At 37.1% G+C, this 17,974-nt stretch overlaps 2 protein-coding genes across 2 annotated transcripts in view; both read left to right on the top strand.

Moving 5' to 3' along the window:
- LOC131300520 (spliceosome-associated protein 130 A) overlaps positions 1–17,974 on the top strand; it is a 99,342-nt gene that overhangs the window by 61,115 nt on the left and 20,253 nt on the right. The gene's annotated exons all lie outside the window — the stretch shown is intronic.
- Positions 11,671–17,593, top strand: LOC131300524 (ankyrin repeat-containing protein ITN1-like). The gene is made up of 4 exons (XM_058326421.1): positions 11,671–11,946; positions 12,600–13,097; positions 15,113–15,522; positions 16,041–17,593. Exons 1-4 carry the CDS (start codon positions 11,925–11,927, stop codon positions 16,869–16,871), a joined length of 1,761 nt encoding a protein of 586 aa, XP_058182404.1. The 5' UTR covers positions 11,671–11,924; the 3' UTR covers positions 16,872–17,593.

Genomic DNA, 17,974 nt, shown 5'->3' with positions numbered 1-17,974 from the left:
ACATTCAAAACTTTAGAATATCAGTTGGAAATATTAAGGAATTAAATTTTGTAAGTTTTATTTTTGTGTTTTCTGTTTCCTTCATGGAGCTGTAAATTATGCCCAGATATTGTGCAAATGTATTGGGAACAAAGTATACAGTATGAGGCCAGTTTGTAGATATTGTGTATTTTGTAAACAAACTAGGCATTGCCCGTGCCTGAAGGCACGGCACAACATGTTCTTAACGCAACTGAACTCAACCACCCTTCCTTACTATATTGATCAACAAAACTAACTTCGGGCGAGTTTGCTTTTCAACGATTTCAAAACTACCGCATAATAACAATAAACTTCCATGATGAAAACAACATTTAGTAATCAAAAACCATGGGCAAGATGGATCTATAATAACATTGAGCTAGTATAATGGTCTGAACATCAATTCCAGTACTTATACACCAACTTGAGCATCCCAGCTACTACTTTCAGTCCTTTTTTCAAGGCCTACTTTTAAACAAAAGCATCAACAACTAATTCATTTCAGCATGATCTCAGCTTTTGTAAATATATAAAAAAAGGAACCCATATAAATAAAGAGTAGTTAAAACAATTCCTAGTTCCGCACCCTAATTACTTGAAGATCCACCATCATCATCTTCATGGTCTCTCAGAACCTTTTCTAGAAGCCTCTACTGAACGCCATCCAGAATTGCTTTTCTTGATTGATTGCTTCCACTTTGCCCATCAATGAGAACAGGATTGGATTGGCAGAAGACCAAGGCGACACCTACCAATTCGAAAGTCATAAAGATGGGAAACATAACTGAGTACTTAAATCACAATGAACACCAAGCAACAGAGGGCATTTTATCGGTAAAAGTAGGCCCAAGACCAATTTAAGTTGCAGGGGAAATAAAGAGTTAAAGAGAAGGGGAAAATGTTGCAAGACTTGGTTTCATGCTCCATGTTATGAAGATCAACTGAAAAGTTTGCGATCACATAACCAGTTAAAAAGCAATGAAGCAATGCTAAGGAAACTTTTTTTTTTTTGCCCACACAATGCTAATGAATAACTATACTAATCTCACACCCCTTACCCCAGGAACTATCAACAATCAACAGGAAGCCATATCTAGCAAAAATTTCACCTGCTTTTGCATCTCTTTTTTTCACCTTCATCAATTAATATATTGCTAACCAGATCTCAGTTACTTTTGGCACAAATTAAACCCAATTTACAGAGAAGAAAAAGAAATACCGTCAATACCGTATCCATGACGGTTCTCATGAGACGCAGAGAATGGCAACGATGTTGGTTTGAGACAATAAAACCTTGGACAAAAATATAAACCTTGTTAACAAATAACCAAGTTGCATTTAAAACTTAAGAAGCAAAGCACTTCCCATAATTTTGTTGCTCTCTTGCACCACCGACACATCCTTATTGTGGAGGATGCTGTTGAAAGCATACCCAAACAAAGGTTGCAACCAACCAACATTAGTTATAAAGTTGATATTAAAAAAATGAAAAAAGAAAAAGAAAAGGTTAAACAAAACTTAAATATTTAAACCTGAACCATCTCTATAGCATCCAAAGAAACTAAAGGATCTTTGAACAGTCATGGGAAAAGACAGTAAAATGCAGTTTCAATTTATAAGCGAAATAACACAATAAATATACACAACTATTGTCAAAATGCTTTACAAAAAGTGGCTTCCCATTGACCACACCCAAAGGCAGGTTAGAAGACTTTACAAAAGAGGGTCATAAATAGGGTCTTCTTATCAAAAAATACGTGTTTGCTTCCCAAAATTCCATATGCCTCTAGACTTTCTCTTCTCAAGAAAAGCTTAGACTATTGAGAGGCTTAAACTTCCTTTCCATGACTCTCCAAAATCTTTAAGTATCAACTTCTATATACCACCAATTTGTAGCATATAGATACTGCTCTAAATGTTGTATATCAATCTGAAGTGTAAAACTCATCTTACACTATTCAACAGCCACCAACGCAATCTAGTGGAATTGGTCCTCTTTAGCAAACTTAGTATTAGGAATGAAATTGGAAAAGTATTGTACCATTTCGTGTATAGGCATTGCCCGTGCCTGTACCACGGTTTATAAGCACAACCTAAATGAAATACCCCTCCCTACTATATGACCACCCCAGCCACCAACCTTATTTCTTTCGAAATCTTTTTTCTAAATCCAGCAAATCTAAGTTAAATTCAGGATGGGCCATTGCTAAGAGAAGAAAAGTGTATTACACAAAATGAACAGCAGACGAAAAACAAAATTTTAAAGCCTATGTTAGTACCTTGATTCTTAAAGCCACTCCTAAAGCCTAAGAGCTGCATCCACCAGCTTTGGGATGATCAAACTGAGAAATTTCAAAAAGAGTAGAGTCCTTCAAAGATAACGCATTCTCCATTAGGCAAATTCAAGAGCTTATAAAAGCCAAATCTGAAACAAAATCCAAATCCAAGATAAAAACAGAGCGGTTCAGTAATTTACCTTTGCACAATTGAACTCGACAATAATACGTCGGTTGATTTGCTCTTTCCGGTTTGGGGAGATTTTGGTTTACATGAATACAGAGAGAGATGGAAGGTACAGAGAGAGAGAGAGAGAGAGAGAACCCTGAGAGCCTCGAACGGTGGTAGGTCCAGTGGTGACTCGTCGCGCCGGTTGGTGGTGCTGGAAGAGCAATCGAAGAGAGAGAGAGTCGAGAGAGGGAGAGGGAGACGGGGAGTGTGAGCTACGGGGCTAGGGTTTCCACAATCTACGTTTCACATTTTGAAAATCTAATCAAAATTTCATTTAGGATAGCCATTGGATGGATTAGATATTTACAGGCATGCCATTTTGTAGAATGGAGGGCAGAGATTTATGCAGAATGAAGGGATAAATCTGGAGCGTTAGTTGTCTTTTGAATTCAAACACAGCTCTGTTTTATTATATAGATTATGATGTGAAATCCACTGGGGGTGTTTCACAAATAAATTGAGCCGTGTTTTTTGGACTCTTGCGAAAAATCAGTTCAATCCGAATAAGATAAATTTTCTTCGAACTAATCATAAAGGTACTACTATAACTGAAATTTTGTGTTGTTTTTACTTGTATGTCTTTATTTTTTACGACTTGTGTTGTTTTCACTTGTATTATCTTTATCTTTATTTTTTACAACTTAACAGTAAATAGACAATCAAATTCGAAGTTGGGCTCGGACAACTCAAGTGTTGAGGCTGACCCAATTCCATTTATTGTATTTTCTAGTACTCCTACTATAATACTAGAGGGCCTGTTTATCATGGTTTTAAGAAGTGGCTAAAGGAAGGAGGGGATAAGGAAGTGGTGTTTTAGAGCATCTCCAATCCTTGACTTCAAATTGGAGATGCCGAACTTTTTTTGAAGGCTTATGTAACATTTTGATATCAAAACCTTCTCTCCAATCCTTATGTCAAATTATATTTACTTGACATCATAATATCTCTCCAACCTTTAATGTCAACCCTTATGTCAAACTTAAAAAGGAAAGAAAAAAAAACAGCACTTTTTTGAAATTCAAACCGTTAGATTTTTGAAAATGGCATGCCACTATGTTGATATCAAAATTGACATGCTTGGAGCTACCTTCAATTCTACGTGAAATTGGCATATGGAAAGACAATATAATTGGAAGGCTTGAAGTTGTCAAAAATAGCCGTTGCATTGTTCACATCATATTTGACATCTCTCATTAGAGATGCTCTGATATATAGTGGGTGAAGGAACTCTTGGAATGGCCTTAGCTAATCAAACCCCCACTTCAGGATAAGTTAATTCGGGTGAAAAGAAAGACTTAAGTTGCCCCTCAAATATTAACTAATCCCCTTTTAACATCATCCACTTTTATAACCTACTTTTGACTACTCATATGAACTACGACTCATACTCATACTATGTATATAAAAGTTAATTCTCCTCGTTAACTAATCCCCTTTAACATTCACTTCTTAACTATTCTTTTTTATCCACCATAACATTATCCGCCCGGACAAAACTGGCCCCTAATGTTGAGAAATTTTTCGGTGCGAGAAGGGTATATCTCAAGTGGTATTTATTCGGTACATCCGGACTATCCAATATATTTCTAGACGGTTCAGATTGAAACATTCTCTCTTCTCTCACTCCAACACTTTCTCTCATTTTTCTCTTTCGAACTCCGAGCCGTCCAAAAATATAATAGATGGCTTGAATGCGTTGAGCGGACGTGTGGTACCTGTTGGAACATTTTTAATAAAATAAATGTTAAATATTAATTCCTCTATTATCATCCTCATTATTCTTCCGTTACACAATTATGTTTTTATTATACCAAAATCGGTTACAAGATTTAAGGGAATTTATGATTGTTATTATGTCTAGTAATACCTAAGGTCCTCCATACAAGTGTGATGGTTATGGAAAATAGAGGAAGCATATGGAGAGTATACACAAAAAAATGAAAGAGAGTTTCAAAGTATTCATAAACTATTTTTTATAGAGTTGGGCAACTCGATTCGTGACTCGTTCAAACCTCTCGGTGGTCGTGAACATCGGATGAGGAATGTGATGAGCACCCAATATTGTAGATATTTGGTGCAACTAGTCCCATTTTATGTTGTTTTAACTTGCATTTATTTAGCTTTTATTTGATACTGCACGCAATGTGTGTTTTTAGTGCTTTCAGGTAAAACGTGCAAATAAGGCGCGTTTGAACGCCAAGGAATGCTCCGGATGCTTCCAAGTACCCGAAGGCCCTGTCGGCCCCTTAAAATCTGTCTAAGTATGAAAAAATGACTTTCTGAAAAAGTATCGATTTTCGAGATAAAAAATGGCAGTAATTGATCCTTGAATTTTTCTAAGAGTAACTACGAAGTTGCAAGGTTTTATTTGAAGAGCAAGGTCATGTTTTGAGCCATTTTCTCTTGAGAAAAATGTGCAGTTTTCTGTTTTGTACTAAAAGTGGGGGGTTGACATTTTGATTTAAATGGAATCTTGAAATTCTGGTAATGCCATTGTTTCCAAATGAGGGGTACTTTCTTATTTTCATTAAATAAATTAAAGTAAAGAAAAGGTAAAAGAAATGTTTAAAATGTAGCCTTTACTTAAGTTTAGAGAATGAAAATAAGATGCTGAGGAGCTGTGAAATTGCTGGGAGCTGTTTGCTGAAGCTGAAGCCAACCTGAAATCTGCAATTTTGAAGAATGTTATCGATAACATCCTCAATGGTATCGATACCATTTGCTCCATTTTGGTCCACAAGTTGTCCAGACCTGAGGAAATCGATAACATTTTGTTGGAGTTATCGATACCAATTTTCTCCGGGAGATCATTTCAAGGATGTTATCGATACCTTAGCCTATGTATCGATAACTTTTGTCTCCTGCAGATATTTTTACTGCTTTTTGGACTTTCCATTTATGGAATACTTGCCACTTTTGGCAAGTTCAGGGATATTTTGTGGAGAGAAAATGCTGAGTTGTATAAATACTCTTCTCTCTCTCTCTTGAAAGAGAGGAGGTAGTTAGTTTAGGTTAGTCTTTTTCCATTAATGTCTTCCAAGCTTTCTTAGTTAAATCTTTCAAGAACACTTGTAAGTCTTTCTCGTTTGTTAATTTCCCGTTTATTAAAGTTGTTTGTACGGATTAGATTGTTATTAATATCAAGTTTATTTTCGTTTTTATCGGTTAATCATGTTTTCATTTCCTAGTATAATTTCTAGCTTTTTCAATATGTGTGAGTAGTCAATCAGGCTTGGCCATGGGGGAATAACCCCTTGTGACTTTGGTTAATCTTGTCTTTCTCAACTTAAGACTTGAGGTTTGATTTGAAAATGTGAGTGGTTCGCCTTTTATGTAACAAAACTTGTCGATGTTAACCTTCGGTGATCATATGCTTGCACATATGGTTCCGTGAGCTATGTCTCGCCTCGTGTTTGCCAAAAGAACCGAAGAACTTGCTCGCTTTCCAAACCACGCTTCTAGTTCTTGACCTTGATATTTAGTTTGAATGCAAGTCTTGGCGTTGTTAATCTCCGGTGATCATGTGCTCGCTCACATGGTTCCGAGAGCGATGTCACGCCTTGTGTTTAGCTTGTTATTCAAACTCTATATCAAGTCTAACTATTTTCATAGCTAGATCTTCCGGTTGATAGCCTATGCCGTGCGATTCAACCGTGTTTTCGTTGAGAATTATTAGATGGTTTAAGTTACGGGCGTTAGTAACTCCATTGCCTTGCCGCCTTTAATTCTTAGTTAAAACTCATTTATAGTCTTTTCCATAAGAGTGTTTCTCCACCTTTCAAAAGAAAATCAAAAGTTGGCCGCCTAAACGCCACAAACCCTTACATCTACAATCCGAACAAGCTATATTCGAGCTCCCTGTGGATCGACTCAGACTTCCTCGCAAATTTTTAGTTGTAGTCCGGTTAATAAATAATTGAATTTGACGGTCGTTTGATAAATTTCAACGACTACCGAATGGGCTTCGACCAGAATGCTTGTGAGCTCTTGAGTTTAATCTTGGGGCTAGTACACTCTGGTGGAACCTTCACGAGGGGAGGAATATTAGCCTTAAGATAGTGACTACACGACTCTCATTCTCACAGGCAACATCTTTCATACTTTCATTACTTGTATATTCTCTCATATCTACTTGTTGAGTTTTTATGTTTATGTATACCTATATAATTCTTGTGATAAATAAATCTTTTGTGTATATAAATCCTAACAGTTAAGGCTAATATTTATCTCTCAATAAATCGGAACAGTGAAGTCATGTTTTTATTCTTACTTGAAAAAAAAAGTCAGTTTCTATTCTTACACACGCGCATGGCTAGTGACCAGTACATGGATCTCTCAATAAAAAGTCATGTTTTTATTTTTGCTTTGTTCATAGATCGATGAATTTGGCATTATGATTTCCACATATTATGATGAGTTTGCAACTTTACATGTCATAATCAGAAGTAATTCTATTTGAGTATTCGATAAAAGAAAATTTGGGAGTCGATGCTAAATTGTTGAGTTACTTGACTTGCTACTGCATAATTTTACTGCATCTCTATATATACTATTCGAGCTTCATGGATTGTCAGTTTGGTTAGAATTTATTAGATACTGTAGAAAGCATGTATTTTGATGCTAGAATCCTTTGGGTGCACAAATGTTGAACTCTGTTTCTGCTTTAGGTACAAAAAGGAAAGTTATGAGGCTTTTACTTATTTTCCTCAAGCATATATTTGTTTAAAAAAGGTTTTGATTAAATTAAACAGGTTCTCCCATATTAAATCTGGTTTGCAATGACTGACAGTGACAAGTGTGCATTTACGTTTTTGTAAATCAATTTGGAATTTTCAGAAAATAGTGAATTCCATTACTAAACTTTTCTGCACAGTATTTCCCACAATCTTAAGAAAAATTCTTTATGGGAAATTGGAATACGGTGTTTTCTAATTTTGATAAAACAATTTCTGGGAGAATTTACATATGGGAAATTGGGAATACGGTGTTTTCTAATTTTGATAAAACAGTTTCTGGGAGAATTTATGTACCTGTTTGTGAGACGGAAAGTGGTTTACGAGAAAACAAGAGTTTAGTCTTTCATTTGGTTACAAAGTACCGTAGACCTCCTTTACACTATTTTAAATAGAAGTCTCTACTAGATTTACGTTTTGTTCAAATTTTCCGAATGCTATTCTACCCAATTACTAATAATTAGAATATCATTTGAGGTTTTGTTTTATAAACTTTACTAATTGTATTAACAGAAATTGGATACTGAAAGGAAAAAAAAAGTTGTTGTCTTTCCTTTTGTAACTGATAGCAGTACTTAATAAATGTGGGCTGTGAATACATTTGACTTTTCAAAGTTTGTAACTCACTGATCAGTGAAAGAATGTTTATAAGTTGTATTTATTTGGTTTGGCAAATAACAATTTATTGACTTTATCATGTGGTTTGTTGATTAGCAAGGTTAAAGTTTGACAATTAGTGCAAGATTTTGGGGAAAACAATAGGTTTTTCCTGAATGTTAAAGGTAATCTAATTCTAGGGAAATAGTTGACATATTTGGTTTCGTGTTTATCGGATTCAGTGTGAAGAATGTTGTTGCTTACATATATATTTTAGCCCCGACTATTGTTGTTGAATAGTCTAGTGGTTGTGCATTTTTTCCAGTTGATTTCAGTCTTTACGATTGAGTTTTGGAAAACAAACAAGATGGTGTCCAGATTTAAAAAAATTCTTGTCCACTAAAATTTGTTATAATTAGGATATGTATCAATGACGTATATAATAATAGAAGAGTAACCGACACAACCTCCTTTATATGTTATAAATGCTTGAGCGTGATATTTGCCACATATTGTGGCCGTTACAGACATGAGATTGATGATCATAAAATGCTTGATTAATACTAAGTGATTGTATTTACGTGATATGTTAATCAATAATGGTTTATATCCTATTTCTTTTGACTACCAACCTCAGCTCTTCAAGAAGGCAAAACGTTATTATTTTAGACTTATATGTAATGATAGCATGGTTAATTTGCTCATTGCACTTTGCTAACATTTTCCTGAATTGGAGTTCAGTGCTTTGGAATTTTGTTCTATTAGTGCTCCCTTCTTTACGAGATTTGGAAAACATTACTAGTTTGGGTTTTCTTGGGATGGAAAAAAAAAATGTAGTTTGTGTATTATGTGTTAAAAGGGGGGGGGGGGGGGGTGTGGTTTCTTAGATCAAGATTTGGACTTACCTTTTGTTGGTGGAAGTGTTTTGTGATTGATTTCACAGGTTGGAGCCGTGGAATTACCGTTTGATATCACCTAGAGCGTGGTTATTTTGTGACTCATAGGTTATCATGGTTGTAAGTAAAAAGGTTTTGTGTACTTTATGTTCCAAGTATCTATGTATACGTACCATGAGATTGATAGGTTTTGTACGGGTAAAAAAATGATCGTCTATTCATTTTTCTTTGTAGTGACTGCCATATCTAACTGTTTGAGCAATCTCAGTGGTCACCACTATTCTTAGAAGTTCTACAATATCAGTAGAGTCATTGTAGGAGTAACTATTTTGGAAAAAAAAAACACTTTACTCTGCTTCCTTGTAAAAAGACAAAAAGGTTTTATTCTAAACGATCACGTAAATTGCAAGGTTTAAAGTTAGCGTAACCATTTTGCATATGGGTGGTGGATATTTTTGTGGCATTTTTGGGACTTTATCATTTTAGTGCCCGGTCTTCCTCTAAATAATAGTTTTTACGGTTTTGATCTGATAGAACATAATGATGGGAAATTAAATACTTCATGACCTTTTGTTGCCATGAGTAAAGTATTTGTTTGGGTAGAGATTTGAGTAGTTCATAACATCTATGATCAATTTTTAAACAATGTTCTCTGTAAAGGAAAAGTGAGTTAAAAATACTTCCACAAGAATTAGAAACACTGCACAAGGATTAAATCTTGTTTGTAGCTCTTCTGTTGATTATTATTCGGTTGCAATGTCTTGAAATTGGATTATTGAGATGTAACCCATGATAGTAAATGTTCCCGCTACGTACTTTGCGTTCATATGACTCTGTAATGAGAAGGTGTATTTTCTATTGTGCATTGGTTGATTGAAATTTTGAAACTTGTGGGGGAATGTTGAAGCGTATTTACTTTGTGTAAGTTTCAAAACTCGTCATATAAATTTATTGAATATTAAACTTTTCTAAAAAAGGTAAAACTTTGTTTTTTCTAAATAAGTTGAAAATAATGCTTGGTTAATACTAGTAATCAAGTTTTACTTTACTAAAAGTTAAGTTGAATGCCTATGGTTAAGGGGGAAAAAAAAAAGAGGATCGAAATGTGGGGTTATTTATGAATAAAAATGGTTTCTTCGAAATGTGGGGGTTATTTATGAATAAAAATGGTTTCTTTATTCTGGGTAAATTTGTATAAATCTCTCAACTATCTTAGTATTTAGGAAAAATACAGGAAAGTATTTTCATCTTTGATCGTCTGAAAAGGTTTCCAATATTTTAGATGTAAGAGAATTCAAGGATTTTCGTCACTTAAAAGGATTCAAATGTTTTATTTTTTCTAGACTTAAGGAAAAAAAAAATTCTCTTGAATAGTACGTTTTTTATGATTTGGGAACATGCTTTCAAGTTATATAATATCAAGAAGAGTCATATCTCTTTAAATTGTGTTATATACTTGTGTATTGGCCAAATTCTTTAAAGGTGAACAATACTCTCTTTAATGCATGCAAGAGTTCTAATTTCTGTGAAAATATTGATTGGATATTTCTTATTGAGAAATTCATAATACTAATTTTATGTTGGCAAGTTGTGTTTGAAATTTATACAGGTGCATTTTGTAAGCCAGCAAGACGAAGTTTGAGGTTTGAACAGATAAAAGGCTTGAGAAGCCGAAGCATGCATGCGAAGTACAATAAAGAAAAAATTGAGGCATATTAAGTATTGTTGACTCCCAAAAGGAGTAATTGCCTCTGGACTAGCACAAGGCTAGATCCTAAAAATTGTCGAGGGGAATGAGCAAAGCTTATAGGAAGTCACCTAGGGAGGTAACCCAATCTCTGTAACTGAAGATTCCATGAAGGAGATTCAATAGGTAAAAACAATCCATATTGCGTGACTTGATACCAGCACTAAAGAAAAATTAGGAGACACCATAGAGTGTTGTTCTCCTGCTCATTCCTAAGGCACAGTGCTGAAGAAGTGACAGGTTGAGGATGGGTTTTAACCCTTAATGAATCCAAGGCGAGGATTTTCTTGCAAGGTACATTCCGTCACTGTACCCTCAGAGGATTCACCTAAGTGGGAATTGTCGTGAGGCCGTGACTATGAGGCTTGGGCTAGCCTATAGAAATTCCCATGAGAATCAAGATCGAGTGCATGGCCATTAATAGCACTAACCCGCGAACGAAAGTCCAATACCGGTATTGTGTGTGTGATATGTTGAACTCTGACTCAAAGGGTGTAGTTCAAGACATAGTTCACTATGATCCTTCAGAGGTAAACTATTAACACTAAGTGAGGTTCAAGTCCAGAAGATACCTTCACTTATTGCACAGTATATAGTTACCCAATTTATTTTCTAGTATGTATTCTAAAACTCATTTGTTTTTTAAAAAGTCAAACTATTGAATATTTTATTAAAAAGTGGGGGATTGTTGGAACATTTTTAATAAAATAAATGTTAAATATTAATTTCTCAACTATCATCCTCATTATTCTTCCGTTACACAATTATGTTTGTATTAAACCAAAATCGGTTATAAGATTTAAAGGAATTTACGATTGTTATTATGTCTATTAATACCCATTACATCTATATATATAGGTACTCCATACAAGTGTGATGGTTATGGAAAATAGATGAAGCATATGGAGAGTATACACAAAAAATGAAAGAGAGTTTCAGAATATTCATAAACTATTTTTTATAGAGTTGGGCAACTCGGTTCGTGACTCGTTCAAACCTCTCGGTGGTCGTGAACATCGGATGAGAAATGCTTGTGAGCACGACTCTTATTCTCACAGGCAACATCTTTCATATTTTCATTACTTTTATATTCTCTCGTATCTACTTGTTGAGTTTTTATGTTTATGTGTACCTATATAATTCTTGTGATAAATAAATCTTTTGTGTACATAAATCCTAACAGTACCCAGTACCCACCCACCCGGCACTGAAAAATTTTCCCCTAATGTTTACTCCACTGGTAGCGACACCGTTGAAAACACTAGCCATCCTCTACACGCTTTCTGAGTCGTCGTCTTGACTCTTGTCCCGCTCCCGCTAGTGCTGTGTTGAGGCTTTCAATCCTCCTCCTCCTCCTCTCTCTCTCTCTCTCTCTCTCTCTCTCTCTCTCTCTCTCTCTCTCACTTCACATCCACTCCATTCATGGCTTCTGCTATCAACCAAGGTACTCTCTCTCTCTCTCTCTCTAGTGCATCGATCATCGCTCGAGATCATTTTCTCCGTACTTTGCTTGCCTTTTCTTTCCTGTCAATTTTGGAGAGATTTTTCTCCGGAAATATAAATCAACCTAAGTGGAGAACTGTGAAGGGATATTCTTCTCCCAATTTCAATTTTAATTTCTGCTGTAACTAACCAAGCAAATGAACAGTGTGCATAATCCTTCAATAGAGCCTCTGCCCTGCTCCCAATTTTGCGTAGCGCTTGCGCTCTGTACTCACGAAGTTTAGTAATTTGAGATTTTTTTTTTATCAATTTCGCTCTGTGATTGTGCTCTTAATCTACGTACGTGCTCACGAAGTTTAGTAATTTGAGATGTTTTTATCAATTCCGCTCTGCGCTTGTACTCTTAATCCTCGTGCTCACGAAGGTTTGTAATTTGAGATGTTTTTATCAATTTCGCTCTGCGATTGTGCTCTCAATCGACGTACGTGCTCACGAAGTTTAGTAATTTGAGATGTTTTTATCAATTTCGCTCTGCGGTTGTTCTCATGAAGTTTTAGTAATTTCAGATCTTGTTAAAAGAAGCTGCACGCGCATTATGTGAGTTAGTGCTGGGCTTGGGTTCTAGATGTTAACTTTTGATTGCTTGGTTAACAGGGGATATGGACTTAGAAAAAGGACGGATGACTCCACCACCGACCCCAAACCCCAACCTTAACCCGCCATCCCCGTCCCCGTCCCCGTCATCGGCCACTGCTCCTGCTCTAGTTCTATCAAACTCCGGCAAGCGGATCGACCAGGCCGGAAAAAAGAAGTACGTGAAGCAGGTGACCGGCCGCCACAACGACACCGAGCTCCACCTGGCGGCGCAGCGGGGGGACATGGCGGCAGTGAGGCTGATTCTCGACGGAATCGGTTCGCAGATGGTGGGGACTCTGAGTGGAGCCGAGTTCGACTCAGAGGTTGCAGAGATTCGGGCATCGATCGTGAACGAGGTGAATGAGCTGGGAGAGACGGCTTTGTTCACGGCAGCAAATGGAGGGTTTGTTGATGTTGTGAAGGAGTTGCTGAAGTATGCGAGTGAGGAGAGTTTGAAGAAGAAGAATCGGTCTGGGTTCGATCCTCTGCATATAGCTGCCAGTCAAGGACACCATGGTGAAATATTTGGGTTTCCTATTTTGATGTTGCTGTTTATTTTAATTGTTTTTGGGGTTTGTTAATTGGTCAATATCTGTTAGGCAGAGTTTGGTTCAGAAACGAGGCTGATGGAAACTTTGATTTCCAACGTTCGGTTTGAAATCTGGTTTGCTCAGGAATGACATAATGGTGATTACATAAGGAATTGTCATTAACCAATTTCTGTGAATACCCCATTAAATGACCATTTCAATCCTTCAAGGAATCATTTGAGCGAACCAAACACTGCCTTTCTCTATTTGTTGCTGAGTTCCTTTCCTCAATTTCATTGTCTGATTGTATAGATTTGAATATGGCTATATAGGTGGACGTGAACAAAATCTGAGAAAAAGGAATAGAGAGGAAATGATTATTCCATTACTTGAATCGGTTACACGGTGATGCTCCCGTATACAGAGATTGGTCTTCATGTTGATGGGGCAATTTAAGAGATTTCAAATAAGCTAATTTGATACCAGTATTGTTTTCTAAACAAAATTGGTTTATGTTAGATACTTGATGAGGCCAACAAAAACTAATAAATTGCTAGATGAGGGTATTTTGGTAGTTGCAGTGACTCTAATCAAGAGCTGCATGATTCGTACAAGGATTGGTAGATCAAGGGTGATCCATAGTAGTTTGGTAATTAAAGGGTCATCATTAATTTAGTGTGCTTGCATTAATATTCATCTAGATGCATTAAACACAGTTAGTAGGTACAAATGCATTTATATCTAGGTTCATTCTCATATCTTTTTGGATGTATTTATTAATTAGGTTCATTTCATTTGGAGTTCTAGGAATTAGAAGAGTCTTTTCCATGGATTATAAATTGAGATGTTATCTTTCTTTTGGAACAGAGTTGATTAATGAATTGAGTTTTACAAGGCTGAGGCCATTGTAATTGGGATTTGGGCTGTGGTCCTTACTTGCAGAGCCTAACCTTTGCGAGGGTGAAGCACATCTATCTATCTTTCTTTCTCTCTCTTTCTTCTTTTTCTTTGCGCACACTCTTCTCCTTCTCATTCCTCTCTTTCTTCTTCTAAGCACACTTATCCAAATAACATTTTTATTTCCCCACCCAAAACCACCACGATTCTTATTGTAGGCTGCCATATTCTGAGTGTCCTAAAACCGTCCTACATCAATACTATTGCTGATGGCTACAGTTCATAATTAATGGATGCCGAGGTGTAAGAGATTTATCATGACGCCAATAGCTTGGTATCAAGAGCTATAGTCTGAACGTGAATTTCTACTCACTGCTATTGTGAACTTTGAAGAAAATAAGTCAGAACATAAGAGTGGCTTTCTCAAGCTTTGAAAACAAGTGGTGGCATTTCAAGTACAAATAGTACCTCTGTGTTTGTTTTCTCTGCTTGTCCCTCAATACCTTTTCATACATATCACAGACATCGAAGGCATTATTGTTGGATAATAAGGAAGGTTTCTCCCTAGTTATTGCAGAATCAGTTTCTGTGGAAGCCATCAAGGTGGTTATGGAAGCTGATGCAATGTATGCACAATACAATTTAGTGCTTTGTATTTGTTTTTTTTTAGACAACCTTGGGATTGCAATATTCTGATAGCTGTGCTGATGTCCTAGCAAAGAAGGCTTTCAGGTCTCTGTATGCAGAGTTTAATTATTAGCCATCCTATTTTAGATGGCCTGACTTATAGATATTTAGAGGCTACTGCATTCACTGGGGAACAGTGTTCTAAAAGGCGGCCTAGGTTGCCGCCACAATTTTCCCTAGCCAGTTTGTCTAGGCGCTCGGCAGAGCTAGACAGCTAGGGGCTAGGCGGGCACCTAGGGTCTGGACTCCAAAAAAAAAAAATTTAATTGCAAGGCGGTGGCTCACCGCCCAACTAGTGCCTAGCGCCTTTTAGAACACTGCTGGGGAACATGTTTTTTGCTGCTTAATTTCTGGTTCGTGAATTATATGTTTTTGTTCAAAACTAGACCACTACACTTGGATTGACTTCTATTACAGCCATTGTCCAGGTGCTACTTGATCACAACCCAGAACTAAGTAATACAATAGGCCCATCAAATGCAACGCCTCTTATCTCCGCAGCAACAAGAGGGCATACAGCTGTCGTTAACGAACTTCTATCAAAGAATCATGGCTTGGTAAAGATTCCCAGGTCCAACGGCAAAAATGCATTGCATTTAGCTGCTAGACAAGGTCATGAGGACATTGTGAAGGCATTACTTGACAGAGATCCAGAATTGGCAAGGAAGACAGACAAGAAAGGGCAAACTGCATTGCATATGGCTGTAAAAGGGGTTAGCTGTGAGGTGGTGAAATTACTTCTTGAGGCTGGTGCAGCCATTGTGATGCTGCCAGATAAGTTTGGCAATACGGCATTACACGTAGCCACCAGAAAAAAGCGAGTGGAGGTATATTATGGTGGTGCTTCATGTGTGAATTATCCAACTCTCCTTGTGTCATCTACCGATCCAAAATCATTTGATGATTTCCCTTATTTTATTTTTCATCCTAGATTCCTACTATGGAGGTGGCCATAATTTTTCGAATCGAATTAGCAAATCTTTCACCCGTTAACCAAAATTAGAAGTTTCAAAACGAGCTTAAGTAGAGTTTCGAGTAATTTTCCCAAATAATGTGAGTACTTGTGACATCATCTTATTTGTCACTAAATCCAACTACAATTTCTGATTATAAGTTACTAATATATTGAAATGAAGGGAGATAAGGTTGCGTAAGGTGAACTTCCAACAGCATCATTTTATAGCTTATCATGCATGCTCGATTCTCAAGTTACTCCACCTGATATTTCGTTCTCTTGTTTTGAGTTTTCACCTTGAATTTGACAGGAATGAGTCATATATGAACTTTCCTACTCCAACTATTACATGGGCTCAGCATCCATTCTTTTTTAACCTTTCTCTTGCAGATAGTAAATGAGTTGTTACGCCTCCCACATACCATTGTCAATGCACTCACCAGAGATCACAAAACAGCTTTAGACATAGCTGAAGAGCTTCCCCTCTCAGAAGAATCCAACAACATAAAAGAATCCCTTTACCGCTATGGCGCCATTAGAGCTAATGAACTAAACCAACCAAGGGATGAGTTGAGGACAACTGTGAGTCAGATAAAGAAAGACGTCCACATACAACTTGAGCAAACCATGAGGACAAACAAAAACGTCACGGGGATCGCTAAAGAGCTCAGAAAACTCCACAGGGAGGGAATCAACAATGCCACCAACTCAATCACTGTGGTGGCTGTGCTTTTCGCCACAGTTGCCTTTGCAGCTATTTTCAGTGTGCCAGGAGGCGATGATAACAACAACGGAAGGGCTGTGGTTGCAAGTAGTTACTCTTTCAGGATTTTCTTCATCTTTAATGCTATAGCACTATTTACGTCGTTGGCTGTTGTGGTGGTTCAAATTACTTTGGTTAGAGGTGAAACGAAAGCTGAGAGACGGGTAGTGGTGGTGATTAACAAGTTGATGTGGTTGGCTTCCGTTTGCACTTCTGTGGCATTTATGGCTGCTTCTTATATAGTGGTTGGCAAAAAACACATGTGGGCTGCGATCTTGGTTACGGTTGTTGGGGGAATGATAATGGCTGGGGTTCTTGGCACCATGACTTATTATGTGGTGAAATCTAAAAGGAGTCGGTCAATGAGGAAGAGGGAGAAACAGGCTAGGAGCGGATCCACCTCCTGGCATCAGTCCGAGTTCTCCAACTCTGAAGTTGATCGGATTTATGCCCTCTGATGTGAGAATTCATTACCTTTTGGAAAAGTGTCTAAAGTTGCTGAGATTATTTAATAGATGTATTGCTGTATACACTCATTAAAGAGCAGATATTAGACCTGTTTACGTGTATTTTGCTAAAAGGGTAGACGAAAGAATGGTTTCCTTTAGTCTTCTGCTGCATATATGGAGTTTGAAGACCTAAAAGGAACCGATATGGCGAGACCTTGTACTGGAAAGATGCAAGAGAGGGTGTTCTATTTTTTGAAGAAAGGTTCCAAAGCTTATTGTCGGTGAAGTAGTTGATCTCTTTATCAAATACTGTGGAGAGCAAAATAACTTTGTTCATGAAAGTCGAAGCCTTTACTGCCCTTTTCGTCTGCAAGAATACGGGTCGATGATCATTTGAGCTGTGCTTGATGAGACTAGCTGATCTTGGATTCTTCATTCTTGGGAACTGCAGGGCCGATATTTTTACAGTTTTTAAGTCGTCTACTTGTTTATACAGTATGTTATAAGCGTCGTATATATAAATGAAAAGCGGACTGAAGGCTTATAAATGTCTGTAAAACTTGTATGTGACTAGCATTATATGCGATACCGGTGCCAATAGGTGGTGGAGATTATAGTTGGATGATGTATAACAGCTTACCATTGCCATTCCATGATATGGTTATGGAGAACATTTGTATGCAGTATCCTTTACAAACTCGTGAAATCGTTAGTAAAAGGTACTTGTGGTATTGTATGGTTTCATTATTATACTATCATTCTTTTGCTAAGGGAAAACAGTGGAGCGGATCAGGTGCAGCCCCTGGGCATGAGCATAGATGGAAACTCTAGCTCCGTGATGGATCTCGAAAGAGACCAAAGGACCATATCAACTACCGTTCCACCCAGGACAAGCGGCTAGTAGACAGGAACTAAAGGGCAGGGTCGAGCGCATTCAAAGCAACTCAAACCTGTGACCTCTGAAGGCCCAAATTTTGTGGAGGTAACACTGACCACCAAGCTACCTCGTTGGGTGGTATTATCTTGGTTTTTTTTTAACAGCAAAAAAAATTCATTAATCTTGAAATTGTTACAAGATTAAAAGAAGTAAGGAAACATCGTGTTCAAAGAAC

The sequence above is a fragment of the Rhododendron vialii genome, chromosome 9a, assembly GCF_030253575.1.
Source record: "Rhododendron vialii isolate Sample 1 chromosome 9a, ASM3025357v1".
Lineage (NCBI taxonomy): Eukaryota > Viridiplantae > Streptophyta > Magnoliopsida > Ericales > Ericaceae > Rhododendron > Rhododendron vialii.
This window is presented reverse-complemented; position numbering and strand designations above follow the sequence as displayed.